Genomic DNA, 26,092 nt, shown 5'->3' with positions numbered 1-26,092 from the left:
TAGCAGACGCTCTTATCCAGAGCGACTTACATTGAGGCTGTAACACAACAAAATGTGGAAAAAGTTGCGGTGTGTGAATACTTTCTGAATGCTCTGTAGGTCTCTGGAAATACTGTACGACGTTTGACTTTCATCGATTCCGGTGTCTATGTGCGCACGTCTATATCTGTGTCTCTGTGTTTAAGACCTGAAAGAGGCCTCTGTGTTGGCACATTTTGTCACCCTCTCTCAGAATGTGGGGCCTTTTCGCTCGTCGGCAGGATGACGTCAGTGGCAGAGAGCCTGTCGGTCCTGGAGTCTCCTGACGACTTGAAACCAGGGTGCCCTTGTAAAAGCCTGCAGCGCAGCCACTCGCCCACCACTTGTTAACACTGTTTAAGCAACTAGTTAAAATAGGACGAAGTTGTTATGTAAACACAGCAGTTTGGACGAGCAGTAAAAAGGCCACGTTTTCACACACACACACACACACACACACACACACACACACACACACACACACACACACACACACACACACACACACACACACACACACACACACACACACACACACACACACACACACACACACACACACACACACACACACACACACACACACACACACACACACACACACACACACACACAGAGGTTTTAGAGTGGTGGAGTCCCAACTCTTTAAGCCCAGGGGAGCTGTGAGACCAAGAATAGGGAAACTAGGAACTATCTAAAGACATATAAGACCTTCATGTGCTAGTTTAGTAATTTGTTCAGACAAAGCATAGTCTACGTCCACGGCTAGACCACCCAGTATTCAGCTCCGTCTCTCACAGTCTGGAAAGCTAAGACTACTGTGCTATTTTTCATTCTCAGCAAGACATTTCCTTTCACTCTGTAGGAATACTAACTTCTTTGACTTCTCCACAGCAGCTGTAAGGGCCAAAGGAAAGGCTATTCTCCAATATGGCAGTGCTTCCTCATTCCCTCTCTAGCCATATAATGTATACTCATTTACAAACACATTCCATCTGTGTTTACCTCTCCTATAGGGTACATTTCCCAGATGCTCACAGGCCCAGACACCAGCCTGAAAGTTAACTCAGGCCATCAAAGGCTTCCCAGGCCTTGATCATAATCGATTCTCTTTCTAAAGAAATGAAGGAGAAGGATTGACAACACAGAAGCGCGTGAATGATCATTTATGTATCCCCATTTCTCAGATAACTATGGCTTCTTCAATCACGTGTATAATATATACTACCTCAAGAGGATCCACTGGCCAAGATCTGAGGCCCATCTTGAACTCTAGCCCTGTCTTTCTGACCAACACTTTTGCAGACAGATATATAGATAGAAGACGTGCAAAAACATGCAGAGTAGGTGAACGTTGGGCATACCTTTCCTACCTTTCACATCCTCCTCCTCTGTGATGTTACTGCTCTCTGTAGAGCCCTGTAGGGGAGACGAGTGATGGACAGAAACATGGACGACAGAGAGGAGGAGGAGAGACAGAGATATAACAGGAGGAAACAGAGTTAGTCTGTGTGCTGAGGGATGACTTGGATGGGGCCTTTCCCAGGTGGACGGACGCTCCTCGCGGAGGAACACAAACCCTGCACAAACCAGCCAGGCAGACAGGATGGCGAGCGCATGAGGACCCACACCAAACACAGCCTTTTGGTGAGGTGGTGTACAAACTGTGTGTTAAGGGTCACTTTTTCGGTGTGTATGTGACTTTTTTGGTGGCTGAGCCAGTGTGGTTTGGGGGCGAGGGAGGGACTGTTGCAGCAGTTGCGGCTTGTGTGTTTTGAGGGTTAGTGCGACTAAGTTAGTGTGACTGTCCGTAGACGTGGAGTGGTTAAGCGTTCATGGCGTCAGCGTCGCTCTAAGGTATCTTAGTAGAGCTCCAGCCACTCTGAGGTACCTTAGTAACCACGCTAAGGTATTTTAGCATTAGTATTAGTATTAGCCTATAGCGGCTATGGGATTAGAGAGGTGCAGTAGTGGCTTACCTTGGTGCCGTCAGCTGGGTTGTGCACGACAGTGGTCTGTGGTTCCTAGGGGAAGCAGGAGAGAGTTTAACATGCGGCGACCACCAGGGAAGGCCCAGGGCGTGTGGGATACACACAGTCCACACGCCCGATGCATGTAAACACACACACACAGCGCCAAGCACACACGCCACAGCACAGAGGCAGCAGAGGGGCTCCGTCATGGGGGGCAACGAGACAGGATGGGGTTTTGAGAAGTAGACCATACTACAAACTACCCCAATACACTAGAGGAAGGAGCTATGGACTATGTCACTTATCATTGGCGCTATCAGACCGTAGAAGGGTGTCTCTACAACGTAAAGAAACAGAGGGGACACACACAAAGACAGAAAAGGCTACAAATGTCTGAATTGAGGATGAGGGGATTGACTGGCTAGGAGATTGGATCAGCAGCCCCCCCCCTCCTCCAACCTAGACCATCCCGTCACAGTCAGTCACCATGGAAACACTCATCGCAAAAGCGCATAATAGCTTACAATACTGCATCACAGACACCCCCAATGCACTCCCACATAGCACACCCCTGGACCTTCCCACAGGACACTGGACTACAGACTCAATCTCAACAAAACCACCTACACATGAAGATGCAGTCCCTCAGATAACGAGGCATTAGCTTAAAGGGATAGTGCGACGTTTGGGCAATTAAGTCATGCAGAGACATACAAATGGCATCCATGAGTTAATCTCTGGGTTAGTAGAAAGAAGGGCTTAGTCGCCAAAATGTTGCACTGTCCCTTTAAATGGTACCACAGAGCCTGACATTCTGCCCTTCGGGACATTTATGCATCGTAGCTGTTCAGAACAAGCTTGGAGGCTGATATAGCATAGACAGCACTGTCTTGGGATGACTGACAGATCAACTGAGCGGTGACCCAGAGAGACAAACCATCCTTTAACACTGACCACATCCGCCAATGAATCCACAACAACAGCAAATAGCTTACCGGTAGCCCTACTGGAGAAGAGTAAGAAACTTCCCAATCATTTTGATGGAGGTGGTCCTCTGATTTGGCTCTGATAGAAAAGGGTTTCTCTTAGCCTGGGCGGGGCTCTAGAGTGATTTGGCTTTGATAGAAAAGGGTTTCTCTTAGCCTGGGTGGGGCTCTAGAGTGATTTGGCTTTGATAGAAAAGGGTTTCTCTTAGCCTGGGTGGGGCTCTAGAGTGATTTGGCTTTGATAGAAAAGGGTTTCTCTTAGCCTGGGCAGGGCTCTAGAGTGATTTGGCTTTGATAGAAAAGGGTTTCTCTTAGCCTGGGCGGGGCTCTAGAGTGATTTGGCTTTGATAGAAAAGGGTTTCTCTTAGCCTGGGCAGGGCTCTAGAGTGATTTGGCTTTGATAGAAAAGGGTTTCTCTTAGCCTGGGCAGGGCTCTAGAGTGATTTGGCTTTGATAGAAAAGGGTTTCTCTTAGCCTGGGCAGGGCTCTAGAGTGATTTGGCTCTGTTAGAAAAGGTTTCTCTTAGCCTGGGCAGGGCTCTAGAGTGATTTGGCTTTGATAGAAAAGCGTTTCTCTTAGCCTGGGCAGGGCTCTAGAGTGCGACCATGTTACTTGTATATGCGACCTGGAATGTGAATTTAGGAGCAGCAGTGCGCCTAGAAAAATGAAGGATTCGAGCCTTCTCACCTCAAATATTTAGCATTGTGCTCCTAAATGTCTTTGTGTGTGCCTACATTTTCCAACTTAGGCGAACACGTGCTCATTATTAAAAACGTCAGTGTAGAGCCCTGCTGGGTGCCTGATTGACATTCCACAATTCTTGCCAAACACCCTGGCTAAGATTATCTCCCTCCTACAGGTTTCAAGTCTCTCTCAGGTCACTGGAGCTCAGTAGTTTGTCTGACAGACACCACTATATATGCCTCTAAGCTTTTTCACCACAGTTCTGTGCTTCCCCTGTATATGTTCTGTTAGCAGAGTAGAGGGGCAGAGACAGGACTGGAATGTCACTATAGATGAGTTGTATTATTGAAATGTTGTGTGGGTGCCCCGGGGGAAGGGTTCACAAGGAGATACGTGTAGATAGAGGGACTGCATATTCCATACAATTGGGATATCTCTGTTTCCTGACATTTCTGGATCCTGTTTTACCCATGGTTTTAATGAGCTTTTGAATTTCCTTGTTTTGAATTTGGTATCAAGTTAAAAAATATATATATTTTGACACACCCCGGTTATTGAGCTCGCGTCCTGTAAATGTGTAGCGTATCAAATTCCCAGCATTATCAGGGGACAAATACAAATACCCACAACGGACCCCTAGGAACATTACATCGTGACATTGTGGATATATTCTAAAATACCATTATCTGTGTATGTTTTGTTGTGCATTGTCATACATGTCTGTGTTTGACAAGAAAGTAGGATTGGGTATAACAGGAGCCTAGTGAGAGAGGGTCACAGGCACAAACCAGTTGTTTGGTTTAGAAACCATCAAAACCATCGTCAACATCACACTTTTTTTTCAAAATGGAGGTGAAGAGGAGAGGGTGGAAGGAACGGAGGGAGAAAGAAAAGGGAGAGTCAATAAAGAGGGGATGAGACAAACAGATGGCAAAAAGCAAGAACTGAACACAAACTTAGGGACTAATTCAAAAGAACAGGGGGAGTAAAAGCAACAATGAGAGAAAGCAAGTATAGATGAGATACCATTGGTGCTGAAGATGATATGCTGCTGTCTTTGGTGCTGCTGGTACTGCTCACTACACTGTTTTTACTGTTGTTTGTCTGCGGCTGGGGCAAAAAAAACAACAACACAAAATGACTTCTACAGAGTATACTGTATGTATATATGTAGGCAGACCCATGGGACTGTTCAGCCCCAGTCTACGAGGCTGAGGTGCAGGTCGGTGAGTGTGTGTCATGGAAGAGATATCTTCTTCAGGCTACAGTAAACAATGTTGTCTGCAGAGACTTACGCCTGCAGTGTGCCTGCCAATGTGTCCGGGTGGTGTTTTTCCAGGGACAATTGTTGTCTGTAAAGTATGCACTACGCACTTGCTTTAATTCAGCAGCAGTGTTTTCCCTTTGATACATAAAATGACTGCCTCTTTTGAAAGTCAAAAGGAATTTGTAGGTGCAGAAAGACGGGCTCTGAAGACATTGACACTTCTGTGCGAGCAAATTAACATTCTTGACACGCTAAATTAATTTAGCGATTTTCTTTCATTTCGGAAATGCCTGTGTGGAGGTCTCCAATTGGGTGTTGGAAGTGGTTTTGAGTCCGTGTCTACCTCTTGAGTGTGATTTCTCTTGTTGCATTACAGTCTACAATCTTTGCAGATATTGCACACGGTATTAACATTTCTAAATACACAGGAATATCGAACACATTGTAAAAATCTCTTAACGACTTTGAGAGTAGAAGCGGACAGGACCCAGCACTTGAATCTCAACATTGATTGGTACCTGCTAGGGTAAAGAAACCACTGTCCCCAGGGACAGCATGGAACACAGTCTGCACCACCTTGTGGAATCAGATCAGAACAAGCACTTAACATCTATGGACCACAAAGAGTCAACCCAGACAGCCAATATCAGATGGCTACAGAATCTGGTTAAGGAATGAAGAATAAGTGACTAGCGGCGCCTAGTTGTCTGAGTCTGCGCATGCAGTGAAAGGCCTTGATGAGAAGGTTGTTGTTTCTCCCAAAAGGTTTAGGCATGTATGTATCTGGACGATTTCCTGAGTAAGACAATGAAAAGTAAGTTGCATGGAGAAGAACGCCTCTCGCCAACAACCCCACAGCCTGACTGTTGTGTCAATAAAGAGCACTAGGCCCTAGAATATCTTCAAGGCAAATAAGAATGCAACTAAAATCGCAACTGTCCCTTTAACAGAGAGTCTTTACAGATGAATTCATGAGAGGTGTTGAAAAGTAGGATCTGTCAATAAAAGGTTAAGAGCAATATGCTGTTGAGGTTTCAGCTGGTACCGGAGTACTTTACTGGTGATAAAATGTCCCAGACAGAGTAGCCTTCTGACACCGTCTCTGACGTGCTCACACCGACACTGAACAAGGCCCAGCTCAATGCTCACCTTCCCCAGAAACTGAACCTACAGTTCACGCGTCAGACATTAGTCCGGTGCTGCCACTCCTCTCCTTCTCTTATAACAGAAACGACCGGCTAAATAATCACAACTACCCATGAAAGGGGATGAGATGGTTGTGATGGTGGGCACATTTGATTGTAGTATTATTGTTCTAAGCAATATGGACATTCTTATGGTTTTTAATGGACCCACAATAGGTTTGAAGAGAGCATGTTAAACACTCATTCCCTCCCAAGAGTAATACAAGCAAAGCTTCCGTGTCTAGTTGAGCCGTTCCAACTCTGGGGTAGAGAACCTGACTCTGATAAGACTTACAATACTGTGTAGCCTACTGTATATTTCTAACATCGGAATCTTTACATCAAAGAGAACACGAGCTGTCGTCGTTAAGGCGGCGTCATCTCTTAGAGCTAGAATCCTTCATTGCTACATCCATTTTTTAACTTGGAAATGAATGATGTTTACCCATTGATTCTTGAAGAATATAACTTATATGCATCATGAGCTTTATTTACGCTACACTACACTATCAATGTTATAAATATAATTTAGACTAGCTTTAAATACAATTTCTTGATTCATTTTCCTGGTAGGCTCACAGATTCCCATTTCAATTCAATATAATATACCTTTTACAATTAGACTGAAAAACAACTAACTAATTTAAACCACAAATGACAGCTACTCTAAATAGCAGATCTTGTCATAGAGTGTGTATGGTGTTGTGGGGAGTGTGCAGTGGTGGTAAGCATGGGGCTTGAGATAGTGCTGGGGTGGGTGAGGTGGTGCAGGACGGCCAGAGAAGAGGGGTCCAGGCTGTGGGATGAATCCTTACAGTGGGCCCCAATGAGGCTCTATGGCTACGTCTACACAGACAGCCCAATTCTGTTATTTTTTCCACTCACTGGTATTCTGACCAATCACATCAGATCTTTTCACATAAGATATTTTTCAGTGCTGATCTGATTGGTCAAAAGACCAATTAGTAAAACATGATCAAAATTTGGCTGCCTGTGTACATGCAGCCAAAGACATGTGAGGTACACTACATGGCCAAAAGTATGTGGACACCTGCTCGTCGAACATCTCATTTCAAAATCATGGGCGTTAATATGGAGTTGGTCTCCCCCCCCCTTGTTGCAATAACAGCCTCCACTCTTCTGGAAAGGCTTTCCACTAGATGTTGGAGCATTGCTGCGGGGACTTGCTTAGATTCAGCCACGAGCATTAGTGAGGTCGGGCACTGATGTTGGGCAATTAGGACTGGCTCGCAGTCAGCATTCCAATTCATTCCTAAGGTCTTCGATGGGGTTGAGGTCAGGGCTCTGTGCAGGCCAGTCAAGTTCTTGCACACCGATCTCAACAAACCATTTCTGTATGGACCTCGCTTTGTGCACAGGGGCATTGTCATGCTGAAACAGGAAAGGGCCTTCCCCAAACTGTTGCCACAAAATTGGAAGCACAGAATCGTCTAGAATGTCATTGTATGCTGTAGCGTTAAGATTTCCCTTCACTGGAACTAAGGGGCCTAGCCCTAACCATGAAAAACAGCCCCAGGCCATTATTCCTCCTCCACCAAACTTTACAGTTGGCACTATGCATTGGGGCAGGTAACGTTTTCTTGGCATCCGACAAACCCAGATTCGTCCGTCAGACGGCCAGATGGTGAAGCATGATTCCTCACTGCTCCAGAGTCTAACAGCGGCGGGCTTTACACCACCATGGAAACCTATTTCATGAAGCTTCCGATAAACAGTTATTGTGCTGACATTGCTTCCCGATGCAGTTTTGAACTTGGTAGTGAGATTTGCAACTGAGGACAGACGATTTTTACGCGCTTAAGCACTTGGTGGTCCCATTCCATGAGCGTGTGTGGCCTACCACTTCACGGGTGAGACGTCGTTGCTCCTAGATGTTTCCACTTCACAACAACAGCACTTACTGTTGACCGGGGCAGCTATAGCAGGGCTGAAATTTGATGAACTGACTTGTTGGAAAGGTGGCATCCTATGACGGTGCCACGTTGAAAGTCACTGAGCTCTTCAGTGAGGACATTCTACTACCAATGTCTGTCTATGTAGATTACAAGGCTGTGTTATCTATTTTATACACCTGTCAGCAACGGGTGTGGTTGAATCCACTCATATGAAGGGGTGTCCACATACTTCTGTATATTTAGTGTAGGTGACTGCACATGCAAGCACTCCACATCTCTCATGCGCCATCCTTACTCAATTCCGGCCTCAAGGTCTGCAGTACTGCTGGTTTCTATCATTCCCCTCTAATCACGGAGTAATTCAGACCTGGGACACCAGGTGATTGGAATCTCTGGTCAATCAGTAACACTGGTCAATCAACTGCCAGGGAGTAAATAAAGCCAGCAGTAATGCGGATTTGACTACTCCTGTCCTGTTGGTCACTACAGAGAGGCTGGGATTGGATGACCATTTCAGAGTGTTCTTTACCCTGTGACATTCTCTGTCCTGTGACATTCCCCAAAAGATGTATCGGTCACTACTGGGTTGTTGCTGCTAAATATGATTTTGTAGGCAACCAAGACAGAAAAAATAAAAGTTGGAAAAAAGAGAAAGTTTCTCTTAAAGGGGAAAAAAACATGAGGGTTCAATAAATCCTCCAAAACTTGAAAAATAAAGAAACAGAAAATATAGATATTTACAATGGCACAAATGCACCCTATTCCTGTTGCTAGGCCAAGTCTGCTGCCATGGGATACACTACCATTGCCATGGTAATCAGTGCGTCTCTGGAAAGTGGAATGGGGGGGGGTCACTTGTGCGTCTCTTCTTATACAGACAAATGTTCTCTCTCCTATACAGACAAATGTTCCGTAGGTTTTTTCCTGCATCAAAAAACAAAACCCACTGACCTCTAACTATTCTATTTACTTTCTGCTACAGTTCTTTTTTCCCGGCTCTTTGGAGGGTTGTGAGGGAGAGACCGTGGCTATGGTTTGGGGTTTGAGTTTCTGGCTTGATACTGACCTACAACTTCTTCCTGGGCAACCCTGGAGCTGTACGCCAATGTGAGAGATGAAGGGCCTACTCTGGGAGGGGAGACAGTACGCTAGTGAATCCATAGACAGGTAGGCTTGGCCTGGCTGCTGGGGAGAGCATTGAGGGGAAATGCAGATGCAGGAACGGGCTGGTGTGTGTTTTTTTGCGTGTCTGTTTGCGCATGTATGCGTGTGTTAGCCCATGTACTGTAGATACTGGTTCTGTGGAAGGGAAATGGTTATGGTGGTGGGAATGCTGGAGATGTTGGATGGAGTTGAGAGAGCCAATGGAATTCCAACAAGACAAAACTGCCACAGACCCTCGAGCATCTCAACCGAGAGAGAAAGAGAGAGAGGGAACAAAAGAGAGAAGGAGATAGAGAAAGACAAAAGCAGATCTCACCATCAAACAAACACTGGAGCTGGACTTCCTTTTCTGAACAGATTGCAACAGAGAGGAGGGGAAAAACAGGGCATCATAGGGAAAAATGAACCAATAAAAATAGAGGGGGGAAAAAATGAAGCTGCCAGTTAGATCCCACAGAGAAAAACACATCCACAGGAGCTTGAAGAAGGACAAACGGGAAACATAGAGGGAGTTGCTTTCCACCAATAAAATAAAATGACATAGCTGTAAAGCAATATGGATCCGTTAAGTCATATTCAACAAATTCATGATCATGACCAATGATATCATGCCACAGATTACAAACACCTGCGTGTGTCCAATGGAAACCTATATATAGTTGTGACCTGCAGTGTTTGACATGACACCCTGATGAAGACGGCTTGGCTCTCGAAACGTTGGTAAATAAATGATTGCGTCGGAGCTACTAGAATGTGCAGCTTTTCTTTTTAACGTTAAGGCGGGTTGTGTTGCTTTAGACCTGGTTATTGTTTGGCCTTTGTCGATCATGGCACTTCACTGCATGCACTGACTCCGTGTTGAAAACCAATGATCTTTCAGCATGCGGATCACTCGGATCACTTAGGATCAGAGGAGAGGTTTTGCTGGTGAAAAAAAATCGTCCTACTTGTCTTTCTGTGCTAGCTGTCTGCACACACAAAGATACACACTCACACACGTCCAAACTGAAAATCATAACTTTACTATCAATTACTATGGGTGTAGATTATATACCATTTACACAATCTGGACAGCTGATATGGACTGAAGTAATATTTATCTATAATAACCTATAATACCCCCCCCCCCCCCCCCCCCCAGCAAGCGATATTTCAACTGCCTGTCATTTTATAAACATTACAGACACTGAGTTGTGAGACGTCTTAAGAAGTAAGACGTCTTGGGGAAGGGGTGACCAAAACGTCTCTCCATTCCCACGGCATACACTGGAAATCTGTCTCCTAATGCCAACGCACTTCTCAGGAAAATAGAGATATAGCAAGAGCAGAGAGAGAGAGAGAGAGAGAGCACTCAGAAGACAGAAGAAGAGAAAAAGAGATGAGGCACAGAGCTTCCATACAGCTCAAAACCCTTACCTTCACTCCACCATCCGACTTCTTGTTGAGTAAACTTTTGCATGCTGAAACAGAAGAGGGAGAGGGACAGACATTAGGACTTGACCAAACAAACCACGCCCAGCGTCAATCAACCAGGAGCCATTGTACTGTCGGAGGACAATAGAGGACAGTGATGTCACGAGCCTCTGTGGTCACTGAGGTGAAGACCTGCTCAGTAGAAGACCTGCTCAGTAGTCATCTGACGCTTGGACATTGAAGACTGTAGGGAGCAGGGTACCTGTATGTACAGTGAGAGCAGGGTGGTACAACAGTACCGTTTCCTTCTCAGCATGCCTCACAGACATATTATGACATATCACATACATGCTCTCGACGCCACACACACTGTACACACATTGCAGTACATTGCAAACGCTCACGTAGAAAAAGAAAAACGACAGTGAGTGAGACATATAAACACGCAGAGAGACACAGAGACGGAGAAAAATAGACACACAAACACATATATGTGATAACCTTCAATCAGGTCTCACAGATCCTCAGTCCCTTACCTTCCATTGAAAAAATGTAGGAAGGAGGGCAAGGGGGAAAAAAGGGCAAGATGTTTGTTTTTTGAAGGTCAGTATCTTCATATATCGTGACAACAGGCACAAATTGGACTAGGGCTCGTTCGCAGGTGGTTCATGCGATGGTGGTTGGTGGGTCTTATCAAAAGCTTGGCATGCATTATCCACAGCAAACTACAGCTCCCAGGGTGCAGTTCAGCTCCTAGAGTGCAGCCCAGCTAAAGGGTGCATCGTAGGGGAAAAAAGGGAGACACCCTGCCTGCCAGGCATCTAAAGCCTAGACTGTACTGCGGTTGTAAGCCGTAACCAGTATATCTTCCTTCAACTGCTGCAATTAAAACAATTGAATTTCATCTATCATCCAGGTGGGAGAAACAAGACGACAAACAGCAACAGAAAGGGCCAAGGAGTCGTGTCCAAGTGTTACTCAAAGCTTCTGTGGGCGTGACCCATCACCAACCAACTCAAGCTGCCAGTGACATAGTGCTGTTCTTTCACCATAGGAAGGTTCACGACGGGAGGAAATCAAACGGAGCAAGCAACACCGAAGGAGATAAAACGAGAAAGAAATCAGAACCACCCAGGTGCATCTGGTAACCCATGCAGGCTTGCAGAGGCACAGATACATGCTGGCTGGTTGGAGGTGCCAGTCCATGCAGGCGAATGCAATGAGGCTGTGGGGTATTGGCATCAACTGGGAATTGATTAAGATCTGTGGATGTTAATTGGACTGATTTGCGGAGGGAAAGTAGGGTGTGGGTGTTTGATAGTTATTTTGTTTTTAGAGCTAAGACTGCCCAAACGTTCGTTGACAAAGATTTATTTCGTGGAAAGAAAGAGAGACATGCACACACTAGGTAGGTAGACTGGCACACATATTGTGCATGCACACACTCACACAGTCCTATTGTATCAGCGCTGTGACTTATTGTGCATTAATAACCTAAGCTAAATCAGGTTAATGTTAAAGGTGTGAAATATGTCTGAATATAGACAAAATAAGGCCATTGTCACCTGACAAATGTAATTATTATGGAAAGGAGAATTCTGTCTGCTATCACACAGCCTCAGACAGCTCTAAATATAGCAGACTAACCAACATCATCATTAAGTTTGTAGACGACACGACAGTGGTAGGTCTGATCGACGACGACAATGAGACAGCCTATAGGGAGGTCAGAGACCTGGCAGTGTGGTGCCAGGACAACAACCTCTCTCTTAATGTCAGCATTACAAAGGAGCTGATCATGGACTACAGGGAAAGGACGGCCGAGCACGCCCCCATTCACATCGACGGGGCCGAAATGGAGTAAATCACTGGGGCCGAGCTTCCTGCCATCCAGGACCTCTATACCAGGCGGTGTTATTGTCAAAGACTCCAGCCACCCAAATCATAAACTGTTCTCTCTGCTACCAGACGGCAAGCATTACTGATGCACCAAGTCTGGAACCAAGATGAGCCTGAATAGCTTCTACCCTCAGGCAATAAGACTGCTAAATAGCTAGTTAAACAGTTAATCAAATAGCTACCCGGACTATCTGCATAGAACCTTTTTGACTCATCACATACAATGTTGCTACTGTTTATTATCTGTCCCTTTATTCCTAGTTCTATGTACATATCTGCCTCAATTACCTCGTACCCCTGCACATCGACTATGTACTGGTACCCAGTGTATATAACCAGGTTATCGTTACTCGTTGTGTATCTATTATTACGTGTTTTACTTTTCTATTATTTCTCTATTTTCTTTCATTCTGCATTGTTAGGAAGGGCCCGTAATTAAGCATTTCACTGTTAGTCCACACCTGTTGTTTACGAAGCATGTGACAAATACAATTTGATTTGATTTGACTCCCTACCTACGTGAGAGAGTGCGCGTGTGACAATGAGAACTATGTCTGTCATCTTCAATTCTCATTTCTTTAGAACATCACACAATGTTAATGCATTGCCAAGGGCTAAAATTTATATTTCTGACGCAGTCCTGCCTCTCCCATCTCCTCATTGGTTTATAGAAGCAGGTACCCACGTGCAATCTCCTCATTGGTTATACCCACGTGATTGAAAAGATGAACTGTGTTGCTGGTTGTCATGGTAATACTATGAAAGTTTAGATGCCACAATCACCATATAAGTTCAAAGATGAAAAAGCCTGGAAGGAGGAGAGATGACTAGAAACGATTCGGTTGACTGTTTTATGTGTGGATTATTTGTCGGAGTAGAGGACCTTGTACATTTCAGGTAAAATAACAACCTAATGTTTATATCCCAGGACCAATTAGCTAGCAACAGAAAGCTAGCTAAATAGGATAAATTAGCTAGCAAGTGCAAGCTAACTAGATAAATTGCCATAAATGTTTAATGCTTTTCGACCTGTCCCCAAATTAGTGTAATTGGTTCAGAGTTTGTTTTGATATTTTAACCTATGTGCCGTGATCGCGTTTGGTGTGAGGGGACAAAATAAATGTATGCACGATGGCACACGCGCGCAACCGGTTTGGGTTCCGTGTAATCCTTAGGGAGGGCCAGTCTTGGTCCAGAGTCCTGGATCACTCAGAGGGTTCTGTCCCTTCCTGGCCAGTTCCCCTCTTTCCACTGGGTTTCTCTGCCTCTAACCCTATTACAGGGGCTGAGTCACTGGCTTACTGGTGCTCTTTCATGCCATCCCTAGGAGGGGTGCGTCACTTGAGTGGGTTGAGTCACTGATGTGATCTTCCTGTCTGGGTTGGCGCCCCCCCTTGGGTTGTGCCGTGGCGGAGATCTTTGTGGGCTATACTCGGCCTTGTCTCAGGATGGTAAGTCGGTGGTTGAAGATATCCCTCTAGTGGTGTAGGGGCTGTGCTTTGTCAAAGTGGGTGGGGTTATATCCTTCCTGTTTGGCCCTGTCCGGGGGTATCATCGGAAGGGGCCACAGTGTCTCCTGACCCCTCCTGTCTCAGCCTCCAGTATTTATGCTGCAGTAGTTTATGTGTCGGGGGGCTAGGGTCAGTTTGTTATACCTGGAGTACTTCTCCTGTCTTATCTGGTGTCCTGTGTGAATTTAAGTATGCTCTCTCTAATTCGTTCTCTCTCTCTCTCTCTCTCTCTCTCTCTCTCTCTCTCTCTCTCTCTCTCTCTCTCTCTCTCTCTCTCTCTCTCTCTCTCTCTCTCTCTCTCTCTCTCTCTCTCTCTCTCTCTCTAGGAGGAGGACCTGAGCTCTACGACCATGCCTCAGGACTACCTGGCATGATGACTCCTTGCTGTCCCCAGTCCACCTGGCCGTGCTGCAGCTCCAGTTTCAACTGTTCTGCCTGCGGCTATGGCATCCTGACCTGTTCACCGGATGTGCTACCTGTACCAGACCTATTATTTGACCATGCTGGTCATTTATGAACATTTGAACATCTTGGCCATGTTCTGTTATAATCTCCACCCTGCACAGCCAGAAGAGGACTGGCCACCCCTCATAGCCTGGTTCCTCTCTAGGTTTCTTCCTAGGTTTTCCCTTTCTCTGGAGTTTTTCCTAGCCAATGTGCTTCAACACCTGCATTGCTTGCTGTTTGTTTGGGGTTTTAGGCTGGGTTGGGTGTGTGTATGTGTCTGTGGGATGTCTTGTTAGGAGGATGGCCACTCTAGAGCTGTAGAGTATGTGCCAGTGAAAGCGGCGTTTAACACTCCGTTAGGGCATTTTGAGTACCGGGTTCTGCCGCGCTGAATTTTTTCTCCGTCCAGGTAAGTGAGGGGTGACGGGCACTCCAGGCTACATGCTAACAAACCAGGGGGCAGTGTTGGCACAGTGCCGGGCTACTGCGGCTCCCCTGCCCTGACTAACATACCTTCTGAAGCAAGAGCAGCTGTGCTGGTGGTGGCCGCAGGGCTGGTGTGCTGTCGGCCCACTATTGGACAGAGAGGCATTCAGTTGGGAGGGACCAACCAGGCAAGAGGCGTGGCCTCTCTAGAGCACAGTGTCACTTACTTCTTTAAGTGCCCCCTCCCCCCCGTTCACACCACTCACCCACCTTTTGGTCATCTCATAGATGATGTGAGGAGGGCAGGCAGATATATCCATGGTCTACAAGCTGTATATCCTACCGATACTTACCCCAATGTGCACAATTGATGTTAACAAAAAAAACTTCAATGGCCTATCATTGATCACAAACGACTATAACAAAAGATTGCCACAAAAAAACACTGAGATCAACAAGTGACAGTTATGCAGTGTTATGAAGCAACATTGTACACACAACACTACTTTCTTACGAGCAGAGAGCTCTATGTCAAATGTCTGCCCTCCACGATAGTGCTTTATAGAGTTGCCTTCAGACGAGGCTGAGATAAGCTCGTTACGTACTGCTGGGATTTGAAATTATAGTCTGAAATGTCTCAATTAGCCAGGAAACGTGGGCCATAGAACTTAGTATCCCAGTATTCCTTGGCACACAGGTGGGTTGTGGATGTATGCAAGGACAAACATCTGCACTCTACAATGCTCCTTATTATAAATGTCACTATCTTATTTATAATGTCGATATAACAACAAAAAGCTCAATGCATCTACTTAGGGAAGTGGTTGAGAGAGCGTTCAAGGCAGTTTCCTCTCCGAGGGAAATTCAATCCGAGGTAAGGACACTAAACCTCTGAACACACAGAAATGTATTATTGCCTATCTTTGGATTACTTTGACGGACTAGAACGCCGAAGAACACTAATGCCATTCTAAATGTGAAGACCCAGATGCCCCCCTCACCTGAGAAGTTTCTGGTCACCAGCATGGTGGTGAGGATGGCTCCCTGGAGAAGACAGAATACAGAGGTAGAACAGGGGATAATATACAATCTCTCAAACACAACCGATTGGATATATGTGTGTGCACCCAAGTGAGTGTCCGTGTCTGTACACACTCACCTTGAGTTTTCTCCTGGCGTTGAACTTGCGCAGGCACTCCACAGTCTCTTGGCGGTGCATCATGGAAGCCACTGTGGAACGTTGCTGGTCGGGGGAAGAGGAGCAGAGAAGTAACAACAAATCAATGATTACGCCATCACAGCACCAGTTATGGAGGTAAAATGGGGCCAACGTTACCATAAATGTAATAGCGTGTGAGTGATAGCCTGGTGATGGGGTGACTTACGCAGATCCATGGGTGCTTGAGAGCCTGGTCAGCAGTGATCCTCTTGGCAGGGTTGATGGTCAACATCTGGTTGATCAGGTTCTTGGCTTCGGGGTCAGGTTTTCCCTTTCTCTGGAGTTTTTCTCAACTGTGCCCACTCTGGGGAGGGGAACTCCTGCATTGCTTGCTGTTTGTTTGGGGGGGTTGGGAGGGGTCTGGGATGTCTTGTTAGGAGGATGGGGAGCTGTAGAGAGAGGAGAGAGAGAGAGAGAGAGAGAGAGAGAGAGAGAGAGAGAGAGAGAGAGAGAGAGAGAGAGAGAGAGAGAGAGAGAGAGAGAGAGAGAGAGAGAGAGAGAGAGAGAGAGAGAGAGAGAGAGAGAGAGAGAGAGAGAGAGAGAGAGAGAGAGAGAGAGGATAAATCATTAGAGATGCACATTAAGTAAATACGGTACAACGACAAATACACAGATAAACATACAGTGTGTTCCAAAAGTATTGGGACAGTGACATGCTTTGTTGTTTTGGCTCTGTACTCCAGCACTTTTGGATTTGAAAGGATGCAATGACAATGAGGTTAAAGTGCAGAGGGTATTTTCATCCATATCGGGTAAACCGTCTATAAATTACAGCACCTTCTGTACAGTCACCCATTTTAGGAGACCAAAAGTATTGGGACAAATAATCTTATATGTGTATTAATGTAGTCCAGTGAAGTATGTGGTTGCTACCATGATTACAGATAATCCTGAATGAATCGTGAATAATGATGAGTAAGAAAGTTACAGAGGCATAAATATCATACTCCAAAAAAATGCTAACCTCCCCTGTTAAAGTAATGGTGAGAGGTTAGCATGTCTTGGGGGTATGATATAAAATGCTAACCTCCCCTGTTATAGTAATGGTGAGAGGTTAGCATGTCTGGGGGGTATGATATAAAATGCTAACCTCCCCTGTTATTGTAATGGTGAGAGGTTAGCATGTCTTGGGGGTATGATATAAAATGCTAACCTCCCCTGTTATTGTAATGGTGAGAGGTTAGCATGTCTTGGGGGTATGATATAAAATGCTAACCTCCCCTGTTATAGTAATGGTGAGAGGTTAGCATGTCTGGGGGGTATGATATAAAATGCTAACCTCCCCTGTTATTGTAATGGTGAGAGGTTAGCATGTCTTGGGGGTATGATATTTGAGCATTTGTAACTTTCTCATCATTATTCGCGATTTATTCAGGACTACCTGTAATCATCATAGCATCCACATTACAGTGCCTTCGGAAAGTATTCAGACCCCTTGACTTTTTCCATATTCTGTTACATTACAGCCTTAGTCTAAAATTGATGAAATAAATACAAATCCTCATCAATCTACACAACACCCTATAATGACAAAAAGAGAAAAGGTTTTTAGAATGTTTGCAAATGTATTAAAAAAAACTGAAATACCTTATTTACATAAGTATTCAGGCCCTTTGCTATGAGCCTCAAAATTGAGCTCAGGTGCATCCTGTTTCCATTGATCATTCTTGAGATGTTTCTACAACTTGATTGGAGTCCACCTGTGGTAAATTCAATTGATTGGACATGATTTGCTAAGACACATACCTGTCTATATAATGCGCCACAGTTGACAGTGCATGTCCGAGCAAAAGCCAAGCCATGAGGCAAAGGAATTGTCCGTAGAGCTCCGAGGCAAAGGAATTGTCCATAGAGCTCCGAGACAGGATTAGGGGAGGGTTTGGCCCGGGGTAGGCCGTCATTGTAAAATAAGAATTTGGTCTTAACTCACTTGCCTAGTTGAATAAAGTTTTTTTTTTATATATATATATATAAAAGGCCTTGGTCAGGGAGGTGACCAAGAACCCCATGGTCACTCTGACAGAGCTCTAGAGTTCCGCTGTGGAGATGGGAGAACCTTCCAGAAGGACAACCATCTCTGCAGCACTCCACCATCAGGCCTTTATGGTAGAGTGTCCAGACGGAAACCATTCCTCAGTAAAAGGCACATGACAGCCCACTTGGAGTTTACCAAAAGGCACCTAAAGGACTCTCGGATCATGAGAAACAAGATTCTCTGGTCTGATGAAACCAGGATTGATCTCTTTGCCCTAAATGCCAAGCATCACGTCTGGAGGAAACCGGCACCATCCCTATGGTGAAGCATGGTGGTCGTAGCATCATGCTGTGGGGATGTTTTTCAGCAGCAGGGACTGGGAGACAAGTCAGGATCGAGGCAAAGATAAACAGAGCAAAGTACAGAGAGATCCTTGATGAAAACCTGCTCCAGAGCACTCAGGACCTCAGGCTGGGGCGAAGGTTCACCTTCCAACATGACAACCACCCTAAGCACACAGCCAAGACAATGCAGGAGTGGCTTCGGAACAAGTCTCTGAATGTCCTTGAGTGGCCCAGCCAGAGCCCGGACTTGAACCCAATCGAACATTTCTGGAGACACCTGAAAATAGCTGTGCAGCGATGCTCCCCATCCAACCTGACAGAGCTTGAGAGGATCTGCAGAGAAGAATGGGAGAAACTCGCCAAATACAGGTGTGCCAAGCTTCTAGTGACATTCCCAGGAAGACTCAAGGCTGTAATCACTGCCAAAGGTAATTCAACAAAGTATTGAGTAAAGGGTCTGAATTCTTATGTCAATATGATATTTCAGTTTTTGTTAGCAAACATTTCTAAAAACCTGTTTTTGCTTTGTCATTATGGAGTATTTTGTGTCGATTGATGAGGGGGGAAAAACTACTGAATACATTTTAGAATAAGGCTGTAATGTAACGAAATGTGGAAAAAGTCAAGGGTTCCACAGCACGAGGCTCTTTGTGATTGAGACTCATTGAATTAGTGAGTACTATGGAAGAGATATTGAGGAGGAGGAGGAGGAGGAGGAGGTAGTGCTGGTCATGGTGGGCCTTTCCACTTCATTCGGCCACCCAAACTAATGCCCTGGCTGGTCCTCATAATCACATTGCTTCCAGACTGCAGCTCTCCGTCACACGCAGACACATTATAAAAATACATACACACACACACACATTACAAAAACACACACACACATTACAAACAAACATGCACACCAGAAATGAGTGCACACGTACACACACACACACTGCAATCACACACTGACACTCAAAGACACACACAAAGAGTACACACATTCTCTCAGGGCGCAAAAAAATCTGCCCACATTGCAGAGATGCCAAACAACGAAGCCTGCTATCTAATTACGAGGACTTATGAGGAAATATAATTGAACTGAATGGTGCTTTCAGACAGCAAATTAAACCAGATACAAAAATAAATCAATTGAATCATAAATTGAAAGTCGGGGCGTACTTGGACATTGCCGCATCGGAAAAGATTGCATCAAATCAATTACTGAAGCCAAAAACAATCCATGTTTATTCAGTTGCATTACACCTCATCCAATCAGATCTGATAAGACAATGGTCAAGACATGAGTTGAATAAAGTGCTAACCAGAGGTGGCCAACCATCCTCCTGGAGAGCTACTAGCTGTACAGGATTTTGCTCCAACCCAGTTGTAACACATCTGAACCTGAATTAGGAGGTAGTTAGTAACTAGCTGGTTAACAGCTACTTGTTAGATGCTACTGCACAGTTGGATATAGGAACACAAGCATTTCACTACACCCAAAATACATCTGCTAAATATGTGTATGTGACGGATCAAATTTGATTTGATTTAGTAGAACCAGCTCTCCCAGGCCCTAAACCAAAGGTATACAGAAAGAATACAAAACACAGTCCTGCTGCATGTATACACATCAGAGCCTCCCTGTTAGCTTGTATTCCTTTTGAGTTGTATCCTGGGGCTGCCACAGTGCAGTAGTCTCCTAGGCCCCTCCCCCTGGGTTAGTAACTGCAGAGGGTCGCTCTGACAGCCTCAATGGGCAGAAAACACAGCTCTATCGCAGCCAATTAAAAATTAACGAGAGCAAAATCTGGACCGGGACCGTTTGGGTCATTACGGGGACCTGAAGGGTATGTAAGCACTCAGACAGGCACACACTCTCTTTTGAGCTCTTTCCCCTCTCCTCCCATCAGTTTAGTGTTAATGGCCTGAGTGCTGCTAAAAGCTCCTTCAAGCCCAACCCAACACCACTTCGCTGCTTCCCAACACCACTCTGCTGCTTCCCAACACAACTCCGCTGCATCCCAACACCACTCCGCTGCTTCCCAACACCACTCCGCTGCATCCCAACACCACTCCGCTGCATCCCAACACCACTCCGCTGCTTCCCAACACCACTCCGCTGCATCCCAACACCACTCCGCTGCATCCCAACACCACTCCGCTGCTTCCCAACACCACTCCGCTGCATCCCAACACCACTCCGCTGCATCCCAACACCACTCCGCTGCATCCCAACACCACTCCGCTGCATCCCAACACCACTCCGCTGCTTCCCAACACCACTCCGCTGCTTCCCAACACCACTCCGCTGCTTCCCAACACCACTCCGTTGCTTCCCTACAGCTCTCCCTCCCTCCATTCCTCCATCCTTCTTCTCTCTTTCCCAAGGCCTCATCCAAACGTACACACCCACGAGCGCAAGCGAACACGTGCATGCAACATACGTGCATGCACACATACACACTGGTCTCTCAGTGAATTCAACATAATATAATCATGCACACACAAATCTGTTCTAATCTCATAGAGGTGAATGGTAAACAGAGAGGGGGGGGGCAGATGGTCACTACTCACATCGTAGGCCCCAGCCTTGATCTGCTGATAGAGCTTGTGCTGATCTTCATCCCAGAAGGGAGGGTAGCCCACCAGGAGAATGTACAGGACAACACCTGAACACAGAACACACACAGGGGGGTGGGGTTATTACACACACAAGCGCACGCACACATTGAAGGAGGGAGTCACTCACCACAGGCCCAGATATCCACCGGCTTGCCGTAGGGGTCCTTCCTCAAGACCTCTGGAGAGAGGTAGCCTGGAGTGCCTGCAAAACCTACAGCAGCAAATAACGTGTCAAAAGGAATTAAACAACACAGTCTAGGATCTTATGTAAAGACATTGCAAGAGAAGTGTACTAACACAGCGTTCTATCATCCCCAGTCAGGAGAGCTCTACTCTGCCCTACAGCGTTCTATCATCCCCAGTCAGGAGAGCTCTACTCTGCCCTACAGCGTTCTATCATCCCCAGTCAGGAGAGCTCTACTCTGCCCTACAGTGTTCTATCATCCCCAGTCAGGAGAGCTCTACTCTGTGTTCTATCATCCCCAGTCAGGAGAGCTCTACTCTGCCCTACAGCGTTCTATCATCCCCAGTCAGGAGAGCTCTACTCTGCCCTACAGTGTTCTATCATCCCCAGTCAGGAGAGCTCTACTCTGCCCTACAGCGTTCTATCATCCCCAGTCAGGAGAGCTCTACTCTGCCCTACAGCGTTCTATCATCCCCAGTCAGGAGAGCTCTACTCTGCCCTACAGCGTTCTATCATCCCCAGTCAGGAGAGCTCTACTCTGCCCTACAGCGTTCTATCATCCCCAGTCAGGAGAGCTCTACTCTGCCCTACAGCGTTCTATCATCCCCAGTCAGGAGAGCTCTACTCTGCCCTACAGCGTTCTATCATCCCCAGTCAGGAGAGCTCTACTCTGCCCTACAGCGTTCTATCATCCCCAGTCAGGAGAGCTCTACTCTGCCCTACAGCGTTCTATCATCCCCAGTCAGGAGAGCTCTACTCTGCCCTACAGCGTTCTATCATCCCCAGTCAGGAGAGCTCTACTCTGCCCTACAGCGTTCTATCATCCCCAGTCAGGAGAGCTCTACTCTGCCCTACAGCGTTCTATCATCCCCAGTCAGGAGAGCTCTACTCTGCCCTACAGCGTTCTATCATCCCCAGTCAGGAGAGCTCTACTCTGCCCCACAGCTGCCCTTCTATCATCCCCAGTCAGGAGAGCTCTACTCTGCCCTACAGCGTTCTATCATCCCCAGTCAGGAGAGCTCTACTCTGCCCTACAGCGTTCTATCATCCCCAGTCAGGAGAGCTCTACTCTGCCCTACAGCGTTCTATCATCCCCAGTCAGGAGAGCTCTACTCTGCCCTACAGCATTCTATCATCCCCAGTCAGGAGAGCTCTACTCTGCCCTACAGCGTTCTATCATCCCCAGTCAGGAGAGCTCTACTCTGCCCTACAGCGTTCTATCATCCCCAGTTCTATCATCCCCAGGAGAGCTCTACTCTGCCCTACAGCGTTCTATCATCCCCAGTCAGTTCTATCATCCCCAGTCAGAGGAGCTCTACTCTGCCCTCTGCCCTACAGCGTTCTATCATCCCCAGTCAGGAGAGCTCTACTCTGCCCTACAGCGTTCTATCATCCCCAGTCAGGAGAGCTCTACTCTGCCCTACAGTGAAACTGAGAGGTTTTTTTTATTGTCCAGACAAATTCATTGTAGGTAGATCGTTGGAGATGTGGTTATCTTACTATGAGGTACTTTTTTATTCATAATGATCCTGACCTCTGACATGACCTTTGACCCTAGACTGCAGTTACCGCCTTCTTGCTTGTTATACCCACTGGAATACGTTTCCATGATGATTTGTTTTGAATACAATCTCGTGTTAGTATATTTATTGGTATGTGGCTGTCAGTGTCATATAGTTTGAGACTTGTATCAGCAAAGAACAATAAATAATACCAAGGTTTACCGTAGACACCGTAGATCAAAGCTCAGTGAACCCAAGGTAAAAGGCAATAACTGACGTGTGTGATGGAAGTCACTGCCTTTTTCCTTGGTTTCACTTTAACTTTTTGCTCATCCTGCTAACATAAACCCCCATTTTCTCCATAACACAACAGGATATTTGGATATTTGTCCACATGATAAAGCATGTACAGTTGAAGTCGGAGGTTTATGTACACCTTAGCCAAGTACATTTAAACTCAGTTTTTCCTCATTCCTAACATTTAATCCTAGTAAAAATTCCTTGTCTTAGTTAGGATCACCAATTTATTTTAAGAATGTGAAATGTCAGAATAATAGCAGAGAGAAGGATTTATTTCAGCTTTTTTTTGTCATCACATTCCCAGTGGGTCAGAAGTTTACATACACTCAATTAGTATTTGGTAGCATTGACTTTAAATTGTTTAACTTGGATCAAACATTTCAGGTAAACTTCCACAAGCTTCCCACAATAAGTTGGGTGAATTTTGGCCCATTCCTCCTGAGAAGAGCTGGTGTAACTGAGTCAGGTTTGAAGGACTCCTTGCTCGCACACGCTTTTTTCAGTTCTGACCAAAAATGTTCTATAGGATTGAGGTCAGGGCTTTGTGATGGCCACTCCAAAACCTTAACTTTCTTGTCCTTAAGCCATTTTGCCACAACTTTGGAAGTATGCTTTGGGTCCTTGGAAGACCCATTTGCGACCAAGCTTTAACTTCCTGACTGATGTCTTGAGATGTTTATTCAATATATTCACATAAATTTCCTTATGATGCCATCTATTTTGTGAAGTGCACCAGTCCCTCCTGCAGCAAAGCACCCTCACAACATGATGCTGCCACCCCTGTGCTTCACGGTTGGGATGGTGATCTTCGGCTTGCAAGCCTCCCTCTTTTTCCACCAAACATAATGATGGTCATTATCGCCAAACAATTCTATTTTTGTTTCATCAGGACATTTCTCCAAAAAGTACGATCTTTGTCCCCATGTGCGGTTGCAAACTGTAATCTAGCTTTTTAATGGCGGTTTTGGAGCAGTGGCTTCTTCCTTGCTGAGCAGCCTTTCAGGTTATGTCGATGTATGGACTCGTTCTACTGTGGATATAGATAATTTTATACCTGTGTCCTCCAGCATCTTCACACGGTCCTTTGTTGTTGTTCTGGGATTGATTTGCACTTTTTGTACGAAAGTACGTTCATCTCTAGGAGACAGAACGCGTCTCCTTTCTGAGCGGTATGACAGCTGCGTGGTCCCATGGTGTTTATACTTGCGTACTATTGTTTGTACAGATGAACACGGTACCTTCAGCCATTTGGAAATTGCTCCCAAGACTTGTGGAGGTCTACAATTTCTTTCTGAGTTCTTGGCTGATTTATTTTGATTTACCCATGATGTCAAGCAAAGAGGCACTGAGTTTGAAGGTAGGCCTTGAAATACATACACAGGTACACCTTCAATTGACTCAAATGATGTCAGAAGCTTCTAAAGCCATGACATAATTTTCTGGAATTTTCCAAGCTGTTTAAAGGCACAGTCAACTTAGTGTATGTAAACTTCTGACCCACTGGAATTGTGATACAGTGAATTATAAGTGAAACAATCTGTCTGTAAACAATTGTTGGAAAAATGAATTGTGTCATGCACAAAGTAGATGTCCTAACTGACTTGCCAAAACTATAGTTTGTTAACAAGAACTTTGTGGAGTGGTTGAAAAACAACTTTTATTGACTCCAACCTAAGTGTATGTAAACTTCCGACTTCAACTGTATTTAATGTATAAAAAAAATGTAAATAACACATTTTTGACCAAATGTGCAGTTACTGCTCTTTTGCTTGGTAGGGCAGTATTAATGAGTAGCATTCTGATCTGACACCAAGGAACCAGCCAGGCTTCCATTCAGAGATGTCCAGTCTGTCCCTGGAGTGGGCACTTTGGCAAGATAAAACCAATTCTGCCAATTTGGAGCGGATTCCTTTACACTGATCTAATAAACATATATTAATGTATGTGGGTACTCAGTGAAGGCCTGCTGGCCCTGGTTTCTCTCTGGGGTCTGGTGGAAGTGACAGGTTCAAATTGCTCTGACTTGAAAGGTAGACACGGGGGGGGGGGGGACAAATCAAATAGGTCTCCGATTAAAGGTGAGGAGCCCTACTAGCAATACTGAACAACTTCTGGCCTCACTACTTTGATGTGCAAATACCAAGTGACATCATGCCAGTCAGTGAGAGATGGAGGGATGATAGGCAGAGAGATGAGCACCTGATAATGCAGAAAGAGGAGAGGGATGAGTGGGAGGAGAAAGGAGGAGGTAAAGAATTGTCATTAGCCCAGTGGACTGCAGTAGTAAGATCAGTGACACGACCATTAAAGCCCAGTGTACTGATCACCCATCTTACCGAACCATGCTTGCTCGTCTCCCTGCACGTCGATGGCCAGCCCAAAGTCAGCCAACTTCACTGCAGCTCCCTTCAGCTTACTGGCCAGGAGCAGGTTTTCTGGCTACAGACCAGAGCAAAACCACAGAGACAGATAAAGAGAATCAATCAATGAGGCGAAACTAATTGAAGAACAAACTCCTTCAAGAGGCTATAATATAAAAGACACAGACAGAGTTGAGTCATTCAACGGAACTGTGAGGTCCATGTATGCTGACCGCAAAACATGACACGTATCTCGCTCAGAAATTCCATGGAAAAAATGTACTGTAGGTGAAAATGAAGACAGGCATGAATCATTAAAATACATGTGTGTCAGAAGTGGGTGGACATACATGGAGTGTACCACTGGGGGTCAGAGAGGGGCGTGAATGTAATTGGGTATGAGCTTCAATGCGGTGCCGAGGGCCCTCTTGGGCCTGGCTCAGTTTGATTCATGCTGCGACGGGCGCGTGACACTTTTGCTAAGTCTCTCTCTCTCAGGAGAGCGGGATACAGAGAGAAAGAGAATGGGAGAGAGACAGAGTGCAATAGAGACCTGGAGAACAGAGAAAGAGGTAAAGGGCAGAGGAGAGAGAAAGAGGGAGTAGACAGACAGAGGAGAGACAGAAAGACAGAGCGCGAGAGATGACAACCGTCGGGATGAATTAGTCTCTACACTGGCGCTGCAGCAGTGTGACGTCATACAGGTTTCCATG

At 45.7% G+C, this 26,092-nt stretch overlaps 1 protein-coding gene across 1 annotated transcript in view; it reads right to left on the bottom strand.

The window, feature by feature from the left end:
- camk2g2 (calcium/calmodulin-dependent protein kinase (CaM kinase) II gamma 2) overlaps positions 1-26,092 on the bottom strand; it is a 115,487-nt gene that overhangs the window by 14,649 nt on the left and 74,746 nt on the right. The window contains exons 7-18 of the mRNA XM_046358689.1: positions 25,356-25,458; positions 21,161-21,244; positions 20,986-21,080; positions 16,407-16,424; positions 16,274-16,369; positions 16,048-16,131; positions 15,890-15,932; positions 14,976-15,035; positions 10,609-10,652; positions 4,688-4,771; positions 1,998-2,042; positions 1,392-1,437 (exon numbers count right to left, since the gene is read on the bottom strand). Coding sequence (XP_046214645.1) covers positions 1,392-1,437; positions 1,998-2,042; positions 4,688-4,771; positions 10,609-10,652; positions 14,976-15,035; positions 15,890-15,932; positions 16,048-16,131; positions 16,274-16,369; positions 16,407-16,424; positions 20,986-21,080; positions 21,161-21,244; positions 25,356-25,458 — 802 coding nt within the window. The remainder of the gene's footprint in view (positions 1-1,391; positions 1,438-1,997; positions 2,043-4,687; positions 4,772-10,608; positions 10,653-14,975; positions 15,036-15,889; positions 15,933-16,047; positions 16,132-16,273; positions 16,370-16,406; positions 16,425-20,985; positions 21,081-21,160; positions 21,245-25,355; positions 25,459-26,092) is intronic.

The sequence above is a fragment of the Oncorhynchus gorbuscha genome, linkage group LG08, assembly GCF_021184085.1.
Source record: "Oncorhynchus gorbuscha isolate QuinsamMale2020 ecotype Even-year linkage group LG08, OgorEven_v1.0, whole genome shotgun sequence".
Classification (NCBI taxonomy): Eukaryota; Metazoa; Chordata; class Actinopteri; order Salmoniformes; family Salmonidae; genus Oncorhynchus; species Oncorhynchus gorbuscha.
Note: the sequence above shows the minus strand (reverse complement) of the source record. Positions and strands in the feature narration are given on the sequence as shown.